The sequence below is a fragment of the Equus przewalskii genome, chromosome 5 (genome assembly GCF_037783145.1).
Source record: "Equus przewalskii isolate Varuska chromosome 5, EquPr2, whole genome shotgun sequence".
In the NCBI taxonomy this organism is placed as follows: domain Eukaryota; kingdom Metazoa; phylum Chordata; class Mammalia; order Perissodactyla; family Equidae; genus Equus; species Equus przewalskii.
In genome coordinates this window covers 73,245,992-73,273,429 of record NC_091835.1, presented here as the reverse complement: position 1 = coordinate 73,273,429, position 27,438 = coordinate 73,245,992, and the positions used below count along the sequence as shown (strand labels likewise).

The 27,438-nt window shown below is 34.6% G+C and overlaps 3 protein-coding genes across 3 annotated transcripts; all 3 read left to right on the top strand.

Annotated features, from left to right (window-relative positions):
- Window positions 1–6,522: 6,522 nt before the first annotated feature.
- Window positions 6,523–7,461, top strand: LOC103551484 (olfactory receptor 6C2-like). The gene has a single exon (XM_008521020.2). It carries the CDS (start codon window positions 6,523–6,525, stop codon window positions 7,459–7,461), a length of 939 nt encoding a protein of 312 aa, XP_008519242.2.
- A 10,333-nt stretch (window positions 7,462–17,794) lies between these two features.
- On the top strand, window positions 17,795–18,730 carry LOC103551483 (olfactory receptor 6C2-like). The gene has a single exon (XM_008521019.2). It carries the CDS (start codon window positions 17,795–17,797, stop codon window positions 18,728–18,730), a length of 936 nt encoding a protein of 311 aa, XP_008519241.2.
- A 5,568-nt stretch (window positions 18,731–24,298) lies between these two features.
- LOC103551482 (olfactory receptor 6C2-like) lies at window positions 24,299–25,234 on the top strand. The gene has a single exon (XM_008521018.2). The coding sequence runs from the start codon at window positions 24,299–24,301 to the stop codon at window positions 25,232–25,234; it is 936 nt and encodes a 311-aa protein (XP_008519240.2).
- Window positions 25,235–27,438: the final 2,204 nt, after the last annotated feature.

Sequence of the window (27,438 nt, the reverse complement as noted above, 5' to 3'; positions counted from 1 at the left end):
GTGCCTTTATACTCCTAATAACCAACAATGTATACAACAGATGTGGTGTCTTTACAAATTATGTGTTACATATTTACAACCTTGGAGTTTATTTCTTTAAATGAAAAAAAAAATGAAAATTAAAAGTGAAATTGCATAGGAAATGCATCTTTTCAAAAAAAGAACTGTGGTTGGCTATGATGCCTTGAATAAAGGGTGTTTCACTGATGTCAATATTTTGAACAGTCTCTTTGATGCCCCATAGATGGAAATCACTGAGGTTCGCTAAGTAATTATGGTATTATATTAACGTAAGACTAAGGATAGGTGAAAGGTGTGCTTGTCTTTGTAAAGTGGGAAAAAGACAGTTGTGGACGGGGAAGTGAGAAAGAAAAAACAGGCCTAACACCTAGACCATAAGTGAATCCTTATTTAAATGTACTTTATGAAAGAGAACATACAGAGGTTGACTATCCAGAAATTAGATTTCAGCTTTTGTCCTTGAAAACAGTACACATAACGTGCTGGAATAAAGTGTCAGATAATTCCAACATGTGGCGACACTATTGGTTTGTTTCTGTATTTCTGGGGATTTTTTTCCCCTAATTGTTTCGTATCTCTGATCATTTGCTAGACGCTGTATTTGAAGTTTTACTTACAAAAAGAATTTGGGGCCAAATATGATTTTATCTCCTCCAGAGAGAATTTTTCCTTTTTTTTTTTTTTTCATGCAGGAACCAGAGAACATAGGCGGCCTTCTACCTGCCTGAAACTCTTTCTTCACTTGATTTCCACGATACCACGCTGACCTGGGGCTCGTCCCTCCTACCTCACCATGTGTTCTTTCTACGGATTTCCTGCTGATCTCTTCTGATTTTTCTGATCTCTGAATGTTGGGTTTTGCCCCAAGGCTCAGCCTTGGGATCTGTTTTCTTTTTTTTCTACACTTATTATCAAGGTGCTATCATTCAGTCTCATGCTTTAAAACTCCATGTATATGCTGGAACTTAGCCATATCTCACCATCATCATTTCTACTTTTCTGGCTAAAACCACTCTTATTTTTTTGGACATTTTACTAGCTATTTTAGTAGGCAAAAATATTGAGATTGAACTCACAGCCTGTGAGAAGCTAGAGTTGACCATCAATCCATGATATGCTGGGGTTTTTGTAAATTTCAACTTTAGTTAACATATTGATAAAAGTTAGTATTTTATGTGACAGAAACAAACATGTCACCACAAAAATTTGTGCTTCCACTTAGATATTATCTTTCTCAACCCCTTAAGAGAATCAGTATGTGGTAGAATTGAAGAGAAGGTAATGGAAAGGAAATACAAGAGGCTAACAGGCAATGAGCAATGTTTTTAGGGGAAGTTGGTGGCAAGGGAGAAGAGGACAAAATAAAACTGTCATAGATGCATGATGTGTATGAAAAATGTCAAGGAAGAGTCAATTTAAGAAAGAGATTCTATGACATGCAGCAGCGGATTATGCATTATATTCTCATTGTTTCATTCAAGAAATTTAATTACATTTTAGTTTTAGCACTTTCTTCTTCTGGCTTTGAGATGTTCTGTATTAGACTTTAGTATCAGTGTGAAACTAGACTACAAATAGCTACACTATATTCCAGTTACATAAAATATAAGTAGATATTTTCATTTTTCATAATTTAAAAAGATGCTTTCATTTACTTTAAAATTGTATCAGTTGTGAACATTTATAATGTTTTCATTTTATCCTAGACATATATGTTGGACATTGCAACCTTCTATAATGATATGGAATGGTGGGTGGGAAGGGACACAGGAATTTTCATCTCCCTTCTTGATGGATAAAAGATTTAGTTTTTGGGTTTTTTTTTCTTGTTTTTTGGTAAGGAAGATTTGCCCTGAGCTAACATCTGTTCCCAATCCTCCTCTTTTTTGCTTAGGGAATATTAGCCCTGAGCTAATATCTGTGCCAGTCTTCCTCTATTTTATATGTGGGTTACCTCCACATCATGGCTGATGAGTAGAGTAGGTCCACTCCCAGGACCCGAACTCATGAACCTGGGCCGCAAAAGCAGAGAGCGTTGAATTTTAACCACTCAGCCATGGGTTGGCCTCTGATTTAGAATTTTTTAATAAATTGCTCACATTTGTTATTTAACATTTTTAGAAATTCCAAGTCTAGACCAATGTAATTTCTACTTGTTAGCTCAATGTGTTCTTTACTCCCCTTCTTATCCAAGAAGAAGTACCATTACAATTATTCAATCATCTCTCGCTTTGTATAATGACCTCCCACTCCCTCTTATTGTCCATCATGCTGCCTTGACACCAACCCTTCTCCATGAAGTAATCAGTTTCCACTGTCAAGAATATTTTTTTACTTGTGACCCTAATGGTTAATATTGGCAATCCAATACTAGGTAGCAAGTATCCTTTCCCTTTTCCTTTGGTTCCCAGCCAGGGTGATATAAATAAGATGATGTAAATATGGAGTGAAACTGAGACAGAGGTAGACAGGGAAGCTTATCTTCTTTCTCGATTTTTAGAAGTTCTTCAAAATTTCTGGAGTGATGATGGCTCCCTTTTTTTCTTTCCAAATAAAGAAATTAAGATAATTTCTAAAAGCAAATTCAAAGATAAGATCAAAAATGTAATATACTGATTGATTTTTATTAAACAGATTTAGAAGAACTGCCCAATCATTTTGGGGAAAATTCAATATCCTCATCCTGAAAATATGTGAATATCTTAGAAAAGGATAAAGAATCATTCTTATTCAAAAGCAATGAAAGAGTAGTAATATTCTGTTCATAAATAAAGCATAAATTACTGATAACTATTAGGAAAATTTTTGTATATCATTAGTAATCAACAAAATGTAAATTAAAGTGAATGGGGAAACAAAATGTTATTTGGATCATCATTTCAGCAAACATTTAGTACACTGATAATACATCTCGACATTTGTGTTATTAATGCATCTTTCAGTCTCCAAGGACACTGTCCCATTCCTTGGTGCATTAGTTAGCTTTTGTTTTGTTTAACTTTCTTATATAAATTATATTTTATATTCCTTAGTGATTTTGAAGTGGGGTCACCAAGGACACTTTTTTCTAACTTAGTTGATCTTACCTATTACAGCTGGCCATGTAAAGTATCCTCAATCATCTCAGTGGTGAAACTGTTAAGGGGACTACTCTGTGTTAAAATCGTTGGGTCAGATCAATAACTTTTCAAGGAGCAAAGAGAATTTATGGTTTTCCTTTGCCCGTTTACTAGTCTTTCCCTCTATATAACTATTAAGATTATGCAGAAATAGTTTCTTTTTAAATATGGACTGATGCTGTAATTCATGCTAAATGTTAAACATCGGGATACAAAAAATGATAGCCTGTGCATGCATTGCCATTCCTACTTTTAAGAGAGGAAGCATGACTAGATTATATCATGTCACTACTGGTAAGTCTTGTTTAATTTCAAGGTCCACTAAGGATCTGTGTCTATAAAACAAAAAACTGAAGCCTGAGTGAGAGACTAAAAAGTAAGTATGTTCACGTTTCTCAAATCAATATTTTTTCTATTCGGAAATTTGAGAAAGTAATTAGCATATTTTCTGTCACTTTCCAAAAGTATATACGCACACACACATTTATACATAAACACACATTTATATGTTGTGTGTACTTAAAAAATTTACATATTCCATTAGGATATGAGAAATTAATTTCATTTCTTGAATGTCATATCTTTTTCAAGAATATTAATCATGGAAGCAAATGAGGAGGGCTCTAAGCCTGTTTTATTAGTTGGTTAAGTATGTGGGCAATAAAATAGTCAAATTTGATGGCATACACTGTAACATCTATGGCTCCCTTTGCTAACACACGTGCGTGTGAGTGCGCACACAAAAGCACAATCTCAATTGTATAAATACATCTCCTCAACTTAATGAAACTTGGTTTGACATTTCATCTAAAAAATCATCTTTTTTCAAATATAAATACTTTTTTATATCTAGGCATATTAAACAAGAATTAGTAAGTTACACTTGAAATATAACTAATTTGTCAGAATGTTTCTGAGACGTCTTTCTGAAGCAGGTAACTAGAAGGACAAACAGGCTGTTTTACATGCTGGGATAACAGGATGAGCAAGGACTTTTGCTAGAGGTTACAATAGGGAATGAAGAGAGGATGGCTGCAAGAAGGAAGGAAGGAAGACGGGCTCCAAGGAAAGCAATCCTGTGTTTCACAATTTGAGCTATTACAGATATTTCAGCGAAGATTTGCAGAACAGGATAGGGTAACAGCATTTACACAAAACTTTTGCCCATGAGCCTATGTCAGAGTTTGTCCTCTTTGATAGTGTCTGGAAACTCTCAATGCTGCCTCTAGTTACGTAGGTTCCATCAGAGACTGTTTTGTCAAAGAAGGAACCCAGGAGCAAGCTTTGGTTGACGCTAGCCGTCTGATAACACACCATCCAAAGAAATGCGAATTCCAGTCTAACTGGAGCTAGTAGTTCTAGACTAAGTAGTTTGTCCTATGTGCTCAGTAAAATGGAAAATAGTATCCCACACAGTTAGAGGACTTTCCTCAAAAGTTTCAGAGAAGTATAACACATGGGAAATTATCATTAGATCATACGTAGAACTTTTTTACCTTACATTTGTTTTTTATGATTGCTATTTTTTTTCACATGGTCTATATTAGAAAGAATTTAAATGAATAGTCCAAAGGATTTGTGACCAGTAGAGCTGATGAAATGCCTAGGCTGAGTGATTATATTCTACTGCTCAAAAATCTATTCCCTGAAGGTCAGGGGAGCATGATACAGACTCTCATATTCAAGGAAGTGTTTTCAACATTAGTGTAGTATCTTCTGTATGAACCATAGGAGTACAGGACTTCTGTCAGGTAGGATTTTGAAATGTAAGTAGAGAATATATCCTGGTCTTTGTTCATAAATATCTATGTGTTTATTCATACACTGAGAAACTATTGTATTCCAGGAAATGTGATAAGATCTGAGTATACTATTGAGAACAAGACAGTCTCTGATTTCACAGATCTCGCGTGTGTCTCTGGGTAACAAACAATAAATAAGCAATACGATACAGCTCTGATAAAGGGATGGCTACTGGAACATATCGGAGATGTACTTAGCCTACTCTACAGGATTGAGATGGCATCTCAGAATTTATTCTAGATCCCGTGAGGAAAATGCATTAAAATGATCATGACAAAAGACAGGAAGTCCAGTAAGAGCATGAATGTTTCATATCCAATGTGAGATCAAAGTGATCTGAAGTAGGGTAGAAGTAGATAGAATGGAAAAGATGGACTTTTTTTTGGATGGTTGTGCAGTAGCTGTCTGTGAATTTAATTCCCTTTCCCTAAGTACTAAAAAGATCACATTTCATATGTTCACTGTCCATTAGCTTTGCTTTTTTGTGAAGAAATTTGTCTAATTGTTATTCGATTGAACTTTATTTTCTTATTGATTTGTAATAGAATTCTACAAATGCTGGTTCCAATCCTGACAGTTACTGCATCCATTTTCTCCCACTTCATGACATATTTTGTTTAAATCAATTTTATTAAAGTATAAGTCACATACCGCAAAATGCAATTATTTTCAGTGTAGCATTCAAACATGTTTTGACAAATGTATATATACTTCCTTATAACTACTACTGAAATCAAGATATATACATTTCTATTGCTTCAAAATATTTGATTGTGCTCTCTCCCAATTAATCTTTTACAAGAGCTTTGGGTTGTTTTTCCTAAAATTGTCTATCACGTAAATCTTATAGTATTTTCTGTTTAATATGTATGTACTTTCCCATGGCAGGCTAATTTGAGATTTATTCATATTATCACACACATGAAATCTTTATTCTTTTTGTTGCTATGAGGTTTCTCAGGTATCATTTATATTATGTCTATATACATTGGAAACTCCATCAGATAATGGTATAATATTTGCTTTCAATAATCAATTTTATGAAAAAAATTGTATAGAGTAAGTATTTTTGTTTGTTTTTAAATGTTTGATACAAATCTACAATCAAGGCATCTGAGCCCAGAGTTCTGTTTGTGGGATGATTTTAGTAAATATTTTAGTAACTATTTAGTTAATAGTTATAGAGCTATATAGGTTAATTATTTCACCTTGAATTAGCTTTCGTAGATTGTATTTTACAAAGAATTGGTTCATTTCATTTAAGTTGTCAAAGGTGCTTTGCAAAGCATTTCAAAATATTTCATTTTGAAGTTTTTAATGTCTGTATAATCTATAATGATGTCATGTTTCTCATTCCTGATAAATTAAATCTTTTCTCTGTTTTTCCAGATCAGTCTCACAATAGTTTTATCAATGCTGCTTGTCCTCTCTAAGAATCAGCTTTTGATTGCATTAATAGTCTCTTTTGCTTTTCTGTTTTCTATTTTATTGGTTTTTGTCTTATTATTGCCTTTCTTCTGTTTAGATACTTCCTCTTTGAATTTTTACATGTATATTGCCTAAAACGTCAAAGGTAGTAATGGGAAATCACACAGCAATAACAACATTCATCCTGTTGGGACTTACAGAGGACGCACGCCTGCAAGTTCTGATTTTTATCTTCTTGTTTCTCACCTATGTTCTGAGCATTACTGGAAATCTGACCATTATCATTCTTACACTCATGGATTCTCATCTTAGAACACCTATGTATTTTTTTCTTCAAAACTTCTCCATCTTAGAAATCTCATTCACAACAGTCTGTATTCCCAGATTTCTGTACAGTTTATCAACTGGGGACAACACCATTACTTACAATGCCTGTGCTAGTCAAATATTTTTTATTGGACTTTTTGGGGCCACAGAATTTTTTCTTCTGGCAGCCATGTCCTATGACCGCTATGTGGCCATCTGTAAACCCCTGCATTACATGACCATCATGAACAACAGAGTCTGTACCATCCTTGTCCTCTGCTGCTGGGTCTCTGGGTTGATGATCATCATCACACCCCTTGGTATGGGCCTCCAGCTGGAGTTCTGTGACTCCAATACTATTGATCATTTTGGCTGTGATGCAGCTCCCCTATTTAAGATTTCATGCTCAGATACGTGGTTCATAGAACAGACGGTTATAATCTGTGCAGTATTGACATTCATCATTACCCTGGTAGGTGTCATTCTTTCGTATATGATTATCATCAGGACAATTCTAAAATTCCCTTCTACTTCACAAAGAAAAAGAGCTTTTTCCACTTGTTCTTCTCACATGATTGTTGTTTCCATCACCTATGGCAGCTGTATTTTCATCTACATGAAGCCTTCAGCCAAAGAAGAGGTGGACATCAATAAAGGGGTATCTGTGCTCACTACCTCTGTTGCTCCTTTGTTGAACCCCTTCATTTATACTTTGAGGAACAAGCAAGTGAAACAAGCTTTCAATAACACAATCAAAAAAATTGCATTTCTCTTACACAAATAAGAGTACACTGAATTTGAATAATCAAATGAAATTAATACGATTCATCCCTTAACATTTTTTCTGGTAGTCCTAACTAGTTCAGTCTGACGAACCTTCTCACAATGCTTCAAATCTTGATTTGTGAACCTATTTGAAACAAATCATTTCTTTCTCTCTTTTATCTCAATCAGAATTGTTTCCAGCAATGAAACAACATGAGAATTTGTTTCCAGGAAAGAAACTCTTCCCTCATCTCTCACTAAGTTTTTCTGTTATTATCCAAAAAGAAATTACATAACATTAAAATATAGTGTTTATGATTCATAGGACATTTTTGGAACAATAGTTCTGCTGAACTCCTTTAATATACATATGTAAATATGCTGAAAGAAATTTGAAATATAGGGAAACATACTTCATTTTTGTTTTAAGGTATTAATAAGACAAACTTTAAAAGAAGAGCACTCAAAATGGACGCATCAAGCACAATTAAAACATATTGTAACCAAAGTAAAAAAAAAAAAGCCAAAATCTGGAAACAAATGTGATGGGCAAAAGATATAAGCAAGCCAGAATATTTAGAAGATTGTCTTCAAGAAACAGGAGAAAAGTTTAGACCACAGCTGCTTAGCAATCACATGCAAGCACAGATACATGAGTGCACAAACAAAAAATGAAACAAGATTAAAAATAACCAGAGTATTTTGCTTCCAGCTCTGTCAGAGCGACTAGTTTGAGCCCATGTTTTCTGCCCTAAATAATCATAAAACTGAGTCAACTACATGAAGAAACTTTTGACAACAAGCAGCTCAAACTGTATCTCTCTAGATAAGGGGAATTCAGTAAATGAGTCCACAATTCGCACTAGCTCAGTCCACACTATGAGCTAGAGATTAAGCTCAACATGGTTGTCTCTCTAAGTTGAGCTGGCAAAGATCTGGTCAGCTGAAGCGGTTAGTATCCTCAGTTTAGTGCTACATTGTGCTGGAATCTGGGCAGAAGAAGTTCCCCATGTATCATTGGCTGAGGGATTGACTGAACACATGTAGGGCAAGTGTAGTCCAGGTTTACCAGTGACCAGGCTGAGGGTTCAACAGAGATATTGGCACCCAGCAGTCTGTGGGCTTGGAGTTTGGGCTCAGTTAAAGTGATGAGACCTTGTTACTATCTCTTCAAACCGCAGACTTCTAGCTGAACACTGAGAAAGCCACTTAGGAGGACCTTAAGAGTGAGGACCACATTCTAGAGCAAGAGTCAGAAAACTAAGGCCTGAGGGTAAAATCCATCCACCACTGGTTCTCATAAGTAAAGTTTTATTGTAACATGCCCACTCCCACTGATTTGAATGTTGTTTATGTTTGTTTTTATTGGCAGGGTTGAATAGTTTAACAGAGTTCATAACCCAAAAAGCCACAAATGTTTACTATCTGGCCTTTTACGGGAAAAGTTTGTCCACTTCTAGTGTAGAATTTACTTGTCCATCTTTATAATTTTTCATCCTTTGGGTATAAATAGTGAAAGATAGGCTTCTATGCAGCTACGTTTTCATCCACCCACTTCTCTCCAGGGAGTAACTCTTAAACTTATAGGCCAGCTAAAGGAATTCAACTCCTTTATCTCTCTGCAATTTTCCCTTGGTCCCTGACTGTACTTCAAAATAGAATTGAAAGGATGTGAATTTGGGGAAGCCTGCCTATTCTGTCCACCTGGATCTCACACTAACAAGCAAAGTTAGAACAACAGCAATGTTTTGTAGCAAATGGGGAATTCATTCACTTTTCCATTTAACATAAAGTTTTCCTCAGCCTACCACTTCCTATAAATCTTGAATCTCACCTCAACCTCCCCTCCAAAAAATAGACATATTTACTACTCCCAAAGTCATATATGTGTAATTTGAAATCAAGCCACAGGAGGATAAGCCCTATGGCTGCTGAATTCTAGGTCAGGCCGTCTGCAAGATGCGCTCATCATGTGGCTAGTCTTTCAGGTTCCATAAGTGTAAAGCATTGTCCGGAAGTTTGGATGGTACCCCTCAAGTGCTGCTTGGCAGAGTCATCACGGGAGCAGCCTGCCAGGCACTAACCTAAAAGCAGCCTTTCATTTTTGAACACAGACCCCTTAAGCTGAAGGGACCATCCAGGATGAAAATTATTTGAGAACTAGTTTTTATTAATTTCTGCTGGAAAACTTAAATTTTTTTTTTTAAAGATTTTATTTTTTCCTTTTTCTCCTCAAAGCCCCCCCGGTACATAGTTGTGTATTCTTCGTTGTGGGTCCTTCTAGTTGTGGCATGTGGGACGCTGCCTCAGCGTGGTTTGATGAGCAGTGCCATGTCCGCGCCCAGGATTCGAACCAACGAAACACTGGGCCGCCTGCAGCGGAGCGCGCGAACTTAACCACTCGGCCATGGGGCCAGCCCCAAAACTTAAATGTTTTTTAAAGAGAGTGCATTCACCAATCCCTAGGTTATGTCTTGTATCACAAAAAAAACCACCAAAAAACAAAAAAACATCCTTTTTTGTCCTAGGTATTTAAATTAGATATTGGAACTTTCCGTTTCAAAATTAAAAGGAAATTCAATATTATATATGTCATAGTCAAATAATTTATCAAGATGATTTAAAGTTGACACTTGATGCTTCCTCTTTGATAAAATATTAATCATTTATGATTTTATACTTTATGAGCAAAATAGACAATAGCACATTTTTTTGTGTACACTGAACTTCTACTTATCTGTTTAGGAGTTTAAAGTAGTTGCTTTGCTACATGAACAGTAAAAAAGAGAATATCCAAACAACCTCTTCATATAGACTAGAAAACTTTGTTACTCAAAAAGGTTCAGATTGGAAGATATGTATTGACTCATTATGTTTATCTACACATGGTTTAATTTTGCCTTCTTTAAAAAAAGTAAGCAGGTTCTCTGGAGTTGTTGATTGATAATGAGTGAGGGCCAACCAATTAGATCTATTTAATGAAAAATTAGCACAATTCACTGATAAATTCCTGTTCTTCAGTTTGAAAATGAATCTGATATTCTCTCTGAATGTAAAGGAAAATTGCTGTTGTGTTATTATGCAAATTAAAGTAGAATTTAATGCAAGACTATATTAGCAATATGAAGAACATAACATACAGATTTATTCAAAAAGTAAAATTCTTAGCTTTACTTCTCTTCACTGCTAGCACACTCAGATTCACCAAATTTGTTGAAAGCCTGCATGTAATTCTTAAGAGAAAGAACACACTGCATACTACCTAGTGATTGCACTACTCTCGGGCATTTATCCCAGATAAAACCTGTGTATAAATATTCCTAGCAACTTTATAATAATCAAAAATTGGTAACAACCCAGATACCCTCCAAAGAGTGAATGGTCGATCAAACTATTACACATCCATACCATAGAATACTACTTAGAAATATTAAAAAACACACAGTTGATATTAAATAACATCTGGATTGTGGCCAATTTTTGGGTTTTATAAAGTAATACGAAGAAACAAACTACTGATACAGACAATGACTTGGATGAATCTCCAGGCAGTTATGCCAAGTGGAAGAAACCAATACCAAAAGTCATGTACTCTATGATTTGTTTATAAAATACTGAAATTACAGAAATGGAGAACAAATTAGTGAATGCCACTGATGGGATGGATGAGGGAAATAGAGCTTGGTTTTGGCAATCAATTTAAAGATATTAAACAAGATCTGAGGAATAAAATTAAAAACTTTATTCTTAGATGCAAAGATTTACATGAAAAATATAATAATTCACCAAAATTAACATATACAAGTCAATGCAAATCTCATTAGAATTCCAATAATTCCAATAATGATGTTATCAATTACAAAAAAATTATTTCTAGACCCACTTGGAAGAATTAAAACTCACTAATACCCCACAAATGTACAAATAAGATCCAGTGAAGTAAATTTAAAAATCTTATTGGCCTTGGGATGGTTAATGCACAAAACAAAAAAATAGGTTTGTGTAAATAAACTAATATATTTGATTACAAAGATGGAATATAAGTTCATGGTGAAAATTATTGACTACATAATGAATATTGTCACTGTAACTTACTCTTCTGTAAATACATTAAACATATTTTTCACAACATACCCAATAACAAATCTCAAATGTATTAAAGACCTAAATATTATCCAGATAGCTATCTTGATAGACAGGTGACATAAATACATACGTGCGTGTGTAGTTCCTATAACAAAACATGCAACACCATAGTTAAGGCATTTCTCAAGAAAAGAAATAAAAGACATAAAATAATGGAAAGAGATACTATATATTCCAATATATCTAATTTAAAACATTCTATATATACAGTTTTACATGTCAATACTCCACCAAACAACATCAAGACACATGTTCTTCTCAAACATACATGAAGATTATCTAGGCCAGATCATATACTAGGCAATATAACAAGAATTACTATTTGAAAAGCATTTAAATCACACGAATTATGTTCTCTAACCACAATGTAATAAAATTATAAATCAAAAAATGAAGAAAATTTGGGAAATTTATAATTATATGAAAAACAAACAAGACATTTCTAAATAGCCAATAGATCCAGGAATAAATCACACGAGAAATGAGAGAATACTTTGAGATGAATGAAAAGAGAAACACGGCATATCAGAATTTACAGGATGCAGGCTCGAGCAGTGCTTACAGAGAAATTTATAGCAGTAAACATATATCAAAAAAGAAGAAGGATCTGAAATCAGTAACCTAATCTTCCATTTTAAGAAACCTGAAAAAGGAGAGCAAACCAAACCAAAGTCAGCAAATGGCCTGTTCTGTCTCCTGGGAATTACTGACCCTTTGTTGTTTACATTTTTTCCTACAATGATATAAAATTATACAAAAGTTAGGACAAAACCAAGGACTCAGGAACAAACAAGAAGTGATTTTCTTCTAAGCATATAAGTACCATATTCACCATAAACATCTTAAACATTGGATCTTTCCTGTGTGCTCTTGAGCTGTGCCGTTCAATCACCCTGCTCGCTAGCTGTTCTACCCAATACGTATCTTAACACACAATTTATTTTTTTTCTGAAACAATGTTTAATAACTAAAAAGCTTCCCCACAGGAAGACTGTGTACGCCAAGAAAAAAAAGTACAATACTTCCATACTGCTTTCAGCTTCTGGTGGCCTTCAGAATTCCTCGATTTATGGCAGCATGATTCTAACCTCTGCCTCCGTCTTCACATGGCTTTCTTCCCATAAGGATGCCAGTCACCGGATTTAAGGCCTCCTCAAAATTCTTAGCTTAGTTACATCTGCAAAGACCCTTTTCCAAAGAGGGTGACAGCTGCAGGTTCTGCGGGTTAGAACTTTGACTTATATTTTTCAGGGACACTATTCAACCCACTACAGTGGTGAACCGATTTATAACAAAGGGTTCCAAGACAATTCAGTAGGAAAACAATAATACTTTCAACAAACGGTGCTAGAGAACTGGTATACATATGCAAAAGAATGAATTTAGACGTCTTTCTCATGCCATATACAAAAGTTTACTCCAAATGAATCCTAGAACAAATGTAAAAGATAAAACTCTAAAATTCTTAGAGGAAAACATAAGAGTAAATCTTTGTGAACTTGGGTTAGACAATGGTTTCTTGCATAAGACACCAGAAATACAAGTGGTAAAAGATATGCATAAGTCAATTTGACTTCATTCAAATTAATTTACTTTTGCTCAAAGGACACCATTCAGAAACTGGAACACCCACACAAGGGAGAAAATATTGAAAAATTACCTATTTGATAAAAGACTTGTATCAGAATATATATAAAGAACTCTTGTGACTCAACAATAGGAAAACAAGCTTTTTTAAAAATGAGCGAAAGATCTGCACAGATACCACACCAGAGAAGATATGCAAATATTAAGTAAGCGTATGCAAAGCTGGGTAACATCATTTGTCATTAGGGAATTGTAAATGAAAACAGCAATGAGATATCACCATACGCGCACTAGAATAAAGACTGGTTATGGTAAGTGTTGGCATTGACGTATAGTAACTGGAACTCTCAGACACTGACAATGGGAATGTAAACGCTAAAGGCATGTTGAAAACAGTTTGACAGACTCTTCAAAAGCTAAACACACACCTAACCTATAAACTAACCAACCATTCATTCTCATTCCAAGGTATTTACCCAAGAGAAATGAAAGCATATTTCCATAGAAATCTAGTGCACAACTGTTCATAACAGCTTAACTTGTAATAGTCACAAACTGGAAAAGTTCCTCAGGTCCATCAACACTGGAATATTACTCAGAAGTAAACAGGAGTGAACCATTGATAAAAACAGGGATAAATCTTAAATTCCTCCTCACTGAAAGGAGCCGGGCAAAAAAACCCCAATATTTCATTATTGTATTTACTTAAATTTTTACAAGAAAGCAAACTAATCTGCAGTGATAGACATGTTCTCAGTGGTTGCCTGAGGAATGGAAGAGTGCAGAAAGAGGGGGGCACATGGGATTTCAAAGGTGCAAAAGGACACTTTTGGGGGTGATGAACATGTTCACTCTTTTGATTGTGTTAATATTTTCACGGGAATGTACATATGTCAAAACATCAAATTGTACACTTCAAATATGTGCAGTTTATTGTACATTTATTTTCCTTCAATATAGCTATTAAGAAAAATAAGAAAATGAATGAAATAAGCTGACACTTCTCCCCTTGTCTCCAGGGACACTGGAACCAGCTTTTGTCAGTAATTTTGCTTTTGCCAATTAAAATTAGCCTGAAGATCTATTAGTGACTTTTCAGTGTAAATCACCAAGGCCCTTGTGTTTATTCATTTATTTGCAGGTAGAGCAAACTAAAGAGAAAAATCAAGTTTGGTATTGTTCAAACCTCTGTCCCTGTCCAGAGATATTGAAACTCAACTCTTTCAAAAGAGAGGAGAGTTTCTGGCATTCCACTGCCATTAAGATGATCTTTCACCACATTTTAAATGTTAAAATACACAAGAAAATATTTCTTAGGCCTTTCATGAGAAAATCTATCCAGCTTATTGGAGACAGCAATCTCAGAGAGCATTCTACTGTTCAGAGAAGCTGTGAGTGTGAACATGGATGTCTAAGCAAAAGTGAGGAGACGCTCACATGGAAATCTTCATCAAACCTACCATTTTCAACTAACTACTTTTAAGAATTATTATTTTTTTTTCTTTTTGAGGAAGATTAGCCCTGAGCTAACATGCGTGCCCATCTTCCTCTACTTTATATGTGGGACACCTGCCACCGCATGGCTTGATAAGCTGTGCAATGGGTCTGCAACTGGATCGGAACCAGCAAACCCCGGGCCACAGAAGCGGAGCGTGTGAGCTTAACTGCTATGCCACTGGGCTGGGCCCATGAATTATTATTCTTAAACAACTTAAGGAAGTTATGACTGATTGACAGAAAAGTAAGTATGGTAAGTTTTGCAACCTTAGTAATGCTTCCTTTTGTGAAACTTTGGGCATATTTTTCTGTGAAAAAAAGATTTCACCTGCTCGAATTAAAATTAGTTGTGGGACTTATAACTTACATATTTTATAAAGACTTCAAAAATACATATGAAATATCTTAATAGTAAATAGGTGGATTTATAACTAGGAATCTTAATATAAGAAATATCCAGAAATGACATCAGCTGTACCATCAACTTCATATTGTTTAATGAAAGCATCCATTCTGTGTGCATGTGTGTATGTATTTCTCCCTTCATCAATCCAAAAGACTGGTTGCAGTAATAACACTCATTAGAAATTGCTGGCTCCTTTCAAATATTTATTGAAAGATAAACAGAAATCAGTAGGTTACGTGTCACTGTCAATTAGTTTATTGAATGCTGTCTTACAATAGTGTGTGATATCTTGTAAGAAAAAAGCAAATTTGAGCATCAAGTAATGCCCGTAGCATGTTGAACTGAGTAAGTTTACATAGTGATGCATATATAGCCTGAGAAATAGGAGAAAGGTAAAGAAAAGTAGGTAGACTGCAGCAATCACTATCCGCTACTTCTGAATTTAATCAAACGTATATGTTGTGTATGTCGCAAAATTCCCTGGGGGATTCTAGTTTTCAGGCCAACTGTGAGCCTAAGTCAGCAGTTCTTCCCCAGATAAGTAACTGCCACCCTGTGGTCTTCACAGTATCAACTGGGCAAGTCATCAGATGTGGCTCTTCTTCGACTTCAGTATGAATAAAATATAGTTAAAAAACAAAGAGAAACTGTTCACAAACAAAATTGTGGTTTCAAAGGAAATCTTTTTCACTGATTTAGGATTATAAGCATTGAAACACTGAAAATTGAAAACATTCAAGCTCCCATTATAGCAATTCATTCTTGATGCCTGAGAAAATTACTGTGGAGCAGCCTTGACATAAACTCAGCTTCAAAAAACCCATGAACCCTGGATTTAACACTGCCATAATTGGTAACAGTGAGGATGGAAACACGGTATCAGTGAAAATACAATTACCTATTTGAATGACCAGGGGAAAAAAGAGAAGGCGGTTATAACTTTTGTCACAACTGTAAAGACCACATCAAAATGTGACTTAATTAATAAAAACAGCTCCTCTTTAAAAGAAAAAAAGCAAAAGACCACAAAATTTTCTAGTAAAGAAGTCAGAGACACAGAAAAATTAACAAGCGTATTCAGTATGAGAGCAAAATGAAGTTAAGTACAAACAAGAAGAAATAGCTTTGTCTCTGTGTGTTTGGTAAATTTAGGACATATAAATTTATTCAGAGCATATTCTTTGGATGTTGACAATATGCGTAAAACTGTGTTACTGTAGTTGCTATCACAGTGAGAAAGAAGTGATCACAACAAACATATTCCTCAGCTAAGCACTGGCAAATTTTGTTTGTAAGGGGTGGGGCCGGCCCGGTGGCACGGTGGTTAAGTGAGCACGTTCGGCTTTGGAGGCCTGGGGTTCGGTGGTTCGGATCCTGGGTGCGGACATGGCACCGCTTGGCACACTATGCTGCGGTAGGCTTCCCGCATATAGAGTGGAGGAAGATGGGCATGGATGTTAACTCAGGGCCAGTCTTCCTCAGCAAAAAGAAAAGGATTGGCAGCGGATGTTACAAGGGCTAATCTTCCTCAAAAAAAAAAAAAAATAAGAAAGAAAAAGGAGAGCACAGGACTGGTGTGTAGGCTTAGACAGTCATCAGAATCACAGAAAACTTCCCAGGGGATGTGATGCTTCAACTGAAAATCAATGATGATTACGTTTACTCAGTGAAGTTGGGGAACACAGGTCAAAGTACACAACACAAGCGCTTACTATAATATCTGACACAAGATGGGTGGTCAACAAGTGGGACCTGTTGACACACAGGAGAGAGTGGAAGGTGGCTCACCTTGTGGAAGATTCTGGCTTCTGCTCTAGGCACACAGAAATGGACATGCACGCGATTTGTGCAAGCGGTGTGTTTGGTACTACGTTTAATATATAAGTAGATATATTTGGTAGTCAAGTCAATATTCAAGTCAGAAAAAAACCCCTTACTAGAAAAAGAAATTTAGTATTCATTAAGTGAAAGACATTATACAAAATTGTAGGAACTGTGGAAAAATAACAAGGAAAGAGTGTATAGTCATGAGTGAAGAGGAACTGACAAGTCTAAAAATCCAAACAAGCAAACGGATGACTTCTAAAAACTCGTGTGTGTAATTTTTAAGTTAATTTATCAAAGAACTTCATAAACATAAATACAAATAATTGTATTTAAAATGCTGTATTCTGCATAGCAGTTCACACCTTGACAGAGAATGCAGAAGGAAGGCAGAAGAAAAGAGAAATGTAGAAGGAAAACAAGGGGGTAAACTTCTATGCAGTCTTGTGTGTAAGGCTTAGCATGGTTCATAGGAGAAAATAAACTTATTTCTCAAAAAACAAAGAAAATAATCTAATTATAAAGGTGGAGCAGAGACTACAAGTTCTGGGCAAGACTCTTTAGCATGAGTCCAAATTACATATGATGTATTAACGTTTTGACAAGGACAAAATTATTAACCAACAGCATAACTTTAATAATGTGTTTTTGTGTGTTTTTTTAACCTAGCTCCCAATAGAGGAGAATTTTGGGGAGCCAAATGACATTTTTGTTACCCATAAAACCATTCTACATTAGCATATAAATCTAACCATATTCACAGTATGAGTTAAAATATGATGTGTAGTGTAGTGAAGGTAGATCTGATTAAATTAGAATGTATGCAGATAATATAGTCTATATAATAGTCTCTGAATTACTACATATGCAGAACGAACAGAAGTCATCAGTGATGAAAAACTGTACAGTAACAACATTCATACTGTTGGGATTGACTGAGGACCCTGAGTTGCAAGTTCTGATTTTTATCTTTCTGTTTCTCACCTACCTGCTGAGTATAACGGGGAACTTGACTATCATCGCACTCACCTTTGTGGATCCTCAACTTAAAACACCTATGTACTACTTTTTACAAAATTTCTCCTTCTTGGAGATGTCATTCACAACTGCCTGTATTCCCAGATACTTGTATAACATAGCAACAGGAGATAATATCATTACATATAATGCTTGTATCATGCAAGTCTTTTTTACTGATCTCTTTGCAATAACAGAATTCTTTCTCCTGGCTGCCATGTCCTATGACCGCTACGTGGCCATCTGCAGTCCCTTGCAGTATGTGACCATCATGAGCAGCAGAGTCTGCAGGAGGCTTGTTTTTTGCTGTTGGTTGGCTGGATTGTTGACCATAGCCCCCCCACTTAGTCTGGGGCTAAATCTGAAATTCTGTGACTCGAATGTTGTTGATCATTTTCTCTGTGATGCTTTTCCCCTCCTGAAGATATCATGTTCAGACACACGGCTCATGGGAAAAACTGTATTAATCTGTGCTGTGCTGACCCTCATTTTGACCCTTATGTGTGTATTTCTATCCTATGCTTACATAATTAAGACGATTTTAGGATTTCCATCTGCCCAGCAAAGAAAAAAGGCCTTTTCCACCTGTTCTTCCCACATGGTTGTGGTTTCCATCACCTATGGCACATGCATGTTCATCTACATGAATCCGACAGCAGAGAAACAAGTGACTGTCAATAAAGTGCTTTCACTGCTCGTTTCTTCCATTTCACCTATGTTAAATCCATTTATTTATACACTGAGAAATAAGCAAGTGAAGAAAGCCTTCAACAACTCAATTAAAAGAATTGCATCATTCCTGAAGAAGTAAAATAAAAAGTAATCAATAAAGTTAAAATAAAAAATAAATGGCTGTTAAACCTTTCTATTGAAGCTTAGAATTCTCCTTGTCTTTTAATAGTCTATATTTCAGGTGTGTTATGTTACTTAGCTCCTCCCTGGATTTACTTACATTGCTCTTTAATCAACTCATTTCTTTCCTTTGGTTTTTACTCACCTTCTTGTAGATTTGTCTTGGAAAATAAAAAGAAAGAATAATTATCATAAATTCATTTGTAGATAAATATAACTCCATATAATTAAATTTTATGGTATAATAAAATCATTCATCAGTCTTCTATAAAATTTATAGCATAACACTGCTGATTTTTATATTCAAATGTGCACAAAATAATACAAAAATTCAAGTAAGAATTGAAATTTTATGTTAAAATACTGAATAGGATGAATGAGGGCATTACGTAATAATACAAGGAACAACTGAGAGAGAAAATAATAGCATTTCTAGTACTCTAAGAAAATACATTCAAAACAGAAAAGGGGCCGGCTCTGTGGCCAAGTGGTTAAGTTCACGCACTCCGCTGTGGCAGCCCAGGGTTCAGATCCTGGGCGCTAACATGGCACCACTCATCAGGCCACGTTGAGGCGGTGTCCCACATCCCACAACTGGAAGGACCAGCAACTGAGATATACAACAGTGTAGAGGGGGCGGTTGGGGAGATAAAGCAGCAAAAAAAAAAAAAAAAAACAGAAAAATATGCTGGATGAAATCTCACAAATATCCTTTTGAATATATAGCTTGAAGTAACAGTTAGTGTGTGGGTAACCACAAGTTAGCAAAGATACAGAATCATCAGAAATGAAGATAAGGGGCTGGCTCTGTGGCCGAGTGGTTAAGTTTGCGAGCTCCGCTTCGGTGGCCCAGGGTTTCACCAGTTCGGATCCTGGGCACGGACACGGCACTGCTCATTAGGCCACGTTGAGGCGGCATCACACATACCACAACTAGAAGCACCTACAACTAAAATATATAACTATGTACTTGGGGGATTTGGGGAGAAAAAGCAGAAAAAAAAAGAAAAAAAGAAATGAAGATAAATCATCTCATCTATTACTTGTGGATTCCTGGGAAAGCAAAGAATGGAAGATGGAGAGATGTAAGCTTTTGAATTATGGATACAGGGGCTTAGGTTCAAATGTCCATATGGGGATGGGAGATGAAGTATCAGGATCCAAGTGGTGAAACACATGATACTGACAGAATAGCATAAAGTCAAGACTTTAAAAATGTAATTTAGGAAAAGAAATTGACCACTCCATGAAAATACCAATGTTCTCTAAGAATTTTTTTTTATTTCTTCTTGACTTATGAACTATGGATGGGGTGGGGAACCATTATTATACTTCTCTGTCTATCTGAAAGAGAGCTTTTACAGTCCAAATTCTATAAAAAATAATCTACTAATGCCACCTATAAAGAATTGAAGAGCGAATCCAAATGTTACTCTTTGGAAGTTAAGAAACACATATGCAGTGAAATAGAGATACTTCAAAACAATTCATATAAAGCGTAAAAAAGGTATACTCAGAAGAAATTAAAGAATTATTCATCCATAAATATGTTCATTATTTTGTAAAATAAACAGAACAAAAAATAAAGCGACTCCTGCTCATTATAAGATTTTTAAAACCCATAAAATTAATCCAAAGCAAGTAGAACATGGATTTTACTGAGGAAAGAAAATTAAATAAATTTAAAAAGATAAATCTAAAAGTTGATTCTTTTAAAAATTTCAAGAAAATTGTTAAATTTCTCAGAAACATGGATGAATGCAAAACAAAGAGCAAAATATATAAGGTTTCAAATAAGAAAAAGATATAAATACTAATGCAGTATAAATTTATATAACTTTATGGGTGTACTATCACAATTCCACAACAAGAACAAAATAATGTGAAGACCCAGAGCTAATGAACAAAGTTTTAGCAAAATAAAATTTAAAAATTAATTCTGTCAGGTGCACACCGTGATCGTCCTCCCTCTGTAGGGAACATGGCTGGACATACTTTCTCTTTCAGATCAGAAACCATCAATATGTGCAGAAAACACTCAATCCCAGAGAGCCCAAATAGAGTCAGAACTGGGGAGTTTTAGATTTTGCTACTTACGTAGGAATAGTACGGCTACATGAAATAGCCTCAAAAGGAGAACCCTATAGTGGTCTCATCTAGACCAAGTGCAAATGATCATTGTCACTATTATCAATAAGCAACGTTAACAAGCTGATACAAAATGTCCTGAGACTCCCCAGATAGATACACATAACATGTATGAATCTCAAAAAATTGTGAGTTGTTGCCTGTGAATTGCAGCACTGGGGGATGGGCAGGAGTAAAGGACTTAGAAAAGGGGCCCAAAGAAACTTTAGGGAATGATGGATATATTTATTACTGTGATCGTGATGATGCTTTTCAGGAAGTACAAATATGTCAAAACTTATCAAATTGCACATTTTATGTACAGTTGATTGTATGTCAATTATAACTCAATAATCCTGTTAAAAATTAAAAAGCAAAAACTTTTGACAGATTTGACTGTAAAACAAATGAAATATATGCCAAAAATCAGCATTAACATTTTTAAAGACTTATCATAATCTTAAAATACATATATAACATATTTAAATGAACAAGATATGAATAGGCATAAAAATAAAAATAATGTACACTAAAACCTAATTATGGTGGCAAATGTTTGATATGAATAATCTTATGGCTCTTATAACACTATATAAATTTTCCAAAAACAAAATAATATTTTTATCTAGAAATTTCCCTTCTCCCAATTATGCTCACACATGCAAAAATATTTGTGTGAAAATACTTTTGATAGAATGATTGATAACTGTGGAAAATAAAGAACATTGTACATTTAATTCAGGCGTTGGTTTAAAAATTGCCAAAATATTCATGCAGCTAATATCATTAAAGTGAATAATTGGAAAAAACAAAAATTTATATTATGTGATAAATTAAGATATGTTTAAATATATAAAAGTGTGTTTTTTATAGTGGCAAAATATACTTAACATAACGTTTACCATTTTGACCATTTTTAAGTGTGAAATGCATTGAGTAATTTTAAGTGTAAAATGTATTAAGTGCATTCATATTGTTGTGCAACGTTAAAATCATACATTTGTATCCAATTATAAGTTGTGGTTGCAAATTTTTATGCATTCATGAATAATACTTATGATAGTTCATGTATTTGGAGAATGAAAAATCTGGAAGGAAAAGGTCCATAATGTAAGCAGTAGCCTTATGTAAAACATTTCATTTTGCTTATCTGATTAAAATTGTCCAATGATAATAAAATATTCCTATAACAAATGATTCATATAATAAAAAATTACAATCTTCCAAATGTTTTACCAGATGTGAAAGTTAAAAAAATGAGCCATGTAATTTAAGTGATACAGTTGCCCTCCTGACCTGCGTCAAAGGCTGCTGTAGCATCTTCCTATCTCCAAGGACACAGTCCCCACTGAAGCCTGTGTTACTTGTGTTTTTCACTTCATTACCAGAAAATAAATTAATAACTCTTGATTGTAGAGCACCAAGGGCCATTTGTTTTTTTCACTTAGTGGCATTTCCTGCAAATTAACAAGTCATGTTTGACATTGTAAAAGCATTTCTCTCTCTCTCCTGATGGTTTAAAATATCATCTCTTCCCCGGTGGAGAGAGTTCCTCAGCCCTTAGAGTAATTTATTGTCTTTTCAATGATGGAGATAGTAAGAACATATTTGGAGACTTGTAACAGCATTAAGCTCATCATAAGCAAGTCTGTCCAACTTGTTTGAGACAGAAAACAAAGGGAGCTCTATGCACTCCTAGACATGCCAGTGAATGTGAAGACATAAATACTTCTATAAAAATATCACTTTAACCTTGTAGTCTTAATATTGCCATGTGTAAACCACCAACAAAAGTCTGGTTTACCAACAAAAGAGTAAGTATGACAAAGTTTGTCGCTTTGATTGTAATTCCCTTTGTAGGATCTAAGTTATATTGTCTTTGGTAAAGAAAATGGATTTCAGAGATCATTTATATATTTTAATGCATTTGAGATATATAAATATGAGATGTCATTTTTTAGAATGAATTTTCCTTCTGTAGATAAGTGTCATCAAGGGTGGTTTCTATGCATAAGATATGTAAACAAATCTGTGTCTAACTTAATGCAAGAAATATTCAGGGTAACTTTGCATAGACAGTCAACCTCAAATTAAAAATAAAGTGTCTTCGTATATGTAGAAGTATATAAGCAAGCCCTCGCCATTCTCTTCCCGCCCCAAAAAGAATAATATAATGACTGAAGTGAGAGCATCTTGCTGCAGGTGACTTTGTTCATTTTGAACATTTCCTTGAAAGATAGAATAAACAGACAGGCGTCAGTTTCACTTTAGCGTGACTCTGTTTATTAACTTCTGTTATCGAGTAAGTTGTAATATCTTGGAAAAAAGCAGCCATACTTTGAGAGTTGAATATGCTCAAAGTTTGGAGAGTTGAGTATGATTTCACAGTGATGCACATATCATCTGACAGTTTAGGAGAAAAGATGGAAGGAAGATAGAGATATATAACCTTCTATATCTCAATTTTATATAAATACTTGATTCTTGAATGAGAGATTAAATTTCCTAAGAGATTTCTAACTTCTGAGTGAGCCGTGATCCTCAGTGATTTTTCCAGATATTGGGGAACTTTATGAACTGGATAAATCGTCACACGCAACTCTGCCCCAACCTCAGTAAGAAGAGAACAAGTTAAAGAATAAAGTGAATCTGCTCATAAAACAAACTAAGGACAGAAGGGGAAATATTTTCTATTAATTAATCTCAGAAAACCTCAAGATTTAAAATAGCAATTGTGTACTAGAAACATTTTGGGTTCCTATTGGTATAGGATCAATGAAGATAAAATAATTCATTGACTGGAAGATGAAGGAGGGAAAAGAAGGCAGTCATCACTTGTGTCAGCAGTAGAGGTAACACATATACTCAGTAAGGGTAATGCACATACTCAGAAAAAAATGTGGACTGTGTATCAGGGGGTGGGGAGCAAGCAGCAGGGCTTACATTTGTTGTTAGAATCAAGCACTCTTAACCTAAAAACATACCAGCAAACAAAAATCTTCTTTTGGAACAAAGACTTCAAGTTTTGCTCTAGAGTCTGTAGAGTGGACCCAAGTTATATTAGCATTTTTTTAAAAAAGACCCAAAGTGTCAAGAACATACATGAAATCAAGGGTGAAATTTTATGATTTAGTTTCTGAAGACGGAAAAATTCTTGAAAGCTGAAAAACATTGCCACACATAAAGTTACACCTCCTGAGGAATCTATTTAGTCACATGGGAAAATCCTAAACACAGGATAGACATTAAATGTAAATATATATGCAATATATATAATTACATATGATGAAATATAAAAGCCTGAATATATTAAATTTTAGAACAGTTAAAATAATCTATAATCCATAAGAAAATTTCTCTGAATATCACAGACAGATTGGAGAAAAGTCAAAAGTCAGTGATGAAAAACGGTACCATAACAGCATTCATTCTGCTGGGACTGACAGATGACCCTGAGCTTCAGGTTCTGATTTTTATCTTTCTATTTCTCACCTACTTGCTGAGTGTAACTGGAAACCTGACCATCATCACACTCACCTTTATGGATTCCCACCTTAAAACACCCATGTACTTTTTCTTAAAAAATTTCTCCTTCTTGGGAATCTCATTCACATCTGCTTGTATTCCCAGATACTTGTATAGCATAGCAACAGGTGACAAGGTCATTACCTATAATGCTTGTGCCACCCAATTGTTTTTTATTGACCTCTGTATAGTAGCGGAATTTTTTCTGCTGGCTGCTATGTCCTATGACCGCTATGTGGCCGTATGCAAACCCTTGCATTATGTGATCATCATGAGCAGCAGAGTCTGCAGGATTCTCATCATCTGTTGTTGGATGGCTGGTTTATGTGTAATAATGCCACCACTTGGCCTGGGTTTAAATCTAAAATTCTGTGACTCTAACAGGATTGATCATTTTGGCTGTGATGCATTGCCCTTAGTGAAAATCTCATGCTCGGACACATGGTTCATAGAACAGACAGTTATAATCTGTGCTGTGCTGACCCTGAATATGACTCTTACTTGTGTAGTTTTGTCATATGCTTGCATCATCAAGACAATTTTTAGATTCCCTTCTGTTCAGCAGAGGAAAAAGGCCTTTTCTACCTGTTCTTCCCACATGATTGTGGTTTCCATCACCTATGGCACATGCATTTTCATCTATATGAATCCAACAGCAAAGGAAGAAATGACTGTTAACAAAGTAGTCTCACTGCTTATTTCTTCTATTTCACCTTCATTGAACCCATTTATCTATACCTTGAGAAACAATCAAGTTAAGGAAGTCTTCAAGGACTCAATCAAAAGAATTGCCTTTCTCTCAACTAGGTAAAAGAAAATAATATTTCTAAAACATCTCAAAAAAATAAGGATAAATGGCCCAGACATTTTATTTTTAAAATTCATCATCTATTCTTTTTCCTTGAGGACATTCTTACGTATTTAGAAAACTCAAGAAACTCTAATAGGACACAAGTGGAATTAATAAAAGAATTTGATGTTCTAGCCGAAAAAATGCAAAATATTTAAAACTGAGTAGACTGCAACAGCAATAAATAAGAGGAAATCAATTAGAAAATATTATTTCAGTCATGTGAGCCATAAAAATGTAAGTACCAAGACAGTAATTTCTTTTAGATTTCTTTTTTTATTGAGGTCACATTGGTTCATAACGTTATATAAATTCCACATACACATTTTTATATTTGAGTTTCTGTGTAGACTGCATCGTGGTCACCACCAATTGTCTGGTTTTTATCCATCACACATATGTGCCTCTTTACTCCTTTTGCCCTCCCCCTGGTCTCTTGCCCTCTGGTAAACATCCATCTGTACTCTGTATTTATGTGTTTGTTTGTTTGTATATCTTCCACATATGAGTGAAGTCATACCATAATTCTCTTTCCCAAGAGAACAAATTTAACGTGAAAGTAGAGAGTATATAAAGAAATTAGAAAATTTCTTAAAATAACATAAAATATAATTAGAACAAAAGAAATTGAATCAATATTCTTGGTTGGAAAATTTTCATATGAGCATGTACATGTGTGTATGTATAGATTATTTATGTATTGTAGAAACATTTATTTATGCTTTGGTATATAGTCACTGAGCCCATAGAGTATTAAAGGAAGACAAAATTTAATGCAGGTTATCTAAAGCAGAAACTAAGTGCTACAATCAGAAAGAAGAATGGGTAGACCAAGAAAAGGAGAAAAATCAAAATAAAACATCGATCATACAATCCCACTCATAAGTGAGGGCTGGGTATATATATTTGGTTTAAATAAAGAAACTTTTTTTCAAATAGACTTAGATCTACACAATGATAGAATATCAAATGTCTGTTTCTCCGTGAAAAAAATTAAGTTGTGGTCTATTTTATTAATACTAGTTCAGTAAAAATAAACAAAAATGCAAAAAAGAAAACCTATTTGAATGTATAAATGTTACACATCATACAACAAAATATTATTTAGCCATAAATAAGCAGGAAATCATACCATTTGCAACAACATGGATGGACTTTGAAGGCTTTATGCTAAGTGAAATGAGTCAGCCAGAGAAAGACAAATACTGTGTGATCTTATTTATGTGTGGAATCTAATTTAAAAAAAAGACCTCATAGAAAAAGAGATTAGATTTGTGGTTGCCAGAGGTGATGTGGGGGTAGGGAGGTGGAAACTGGATGAAGGTGGTCATAAGATATAAATTCCCAGTTATAACATAAACAAGTCCTGGGGATGTAATGAGCAAAATGATGACTATAGTTAACATTGCTGTATGACATACTTGAAATTTGTTGAGAGTGAATCATAAGAGTTCTCATCACAACGAAAAAATCATTTTTTACTTTTTTCTTGCATTGTATGAGATGATGGATATTAAATAAAATTATTTTCATAATACTTTCAGAATATGTAGGTCAAGTCGTTATGTTGCACACCTTAAAATTATACAGTGCTGTATGTCAATCATATCTCAAAAAAGCTGGACAAAAAGGAAATATAACATTCTCATCACAAAAAATTATAAATATAAAAAGAAAAGCACTCTAAACCCAAAGCAAGCAGAAAGAAAAAAATAAAAAAGATGAGAGTGGAAATAAATGAACTAGAGAATAGAAAAATATTAGAAAAAATGAAACAAAAGTTGGTTATTTGAAAATATCCATAAAATTGAAAAATATTTATTTGGATTGAACAAGATAAAAAAGAGAAAAGACTCAGATTTCTAAAATCAGGAAGAAAGGGACATCACTAAATCTTACAAGAAGAAGAACTATGAGGAAGCTCTAAGAGCAATTATAAACTTGTTATGTATCCTAGGTGAAATGGACAAATTCCTAGAAAGACATCAACCACTAAAATTGACTCAGAAGAAATAGAAAATTTCAATAGATTTATAACAAGTGTAGATATTGAATTAGTAATCAAAAAACTTCCCAAAAGCAAACAAAGGGCCTAGATGTCTTCAATTGTGAATTTTACCAAACGTTTAAAGAACAATCAACACCAGTCCTTTGCAAACTCATGA

Coding starts and splice junctions, on each gene's coding strand:
- LOC103551483 (XM_008521019.2), top strand. CDS start 17,795: ATGAAAAACTGTACAGTAACAACATTCATACTGTTGGGATTGACTGAG.
- LOC103551482 (XM_008521018.2), top strand. CDS start 24,299: ATGAAAAACGGTACCATAACAGCATTCATTCTGCTGGGACTGACAGAT.
- LOC103551484 (XM_008521020.2), top strand. CDS start 6,523: ATGGGAAATCACACAGCAATAACAACATTCATCCTGTTGGGACTTACA.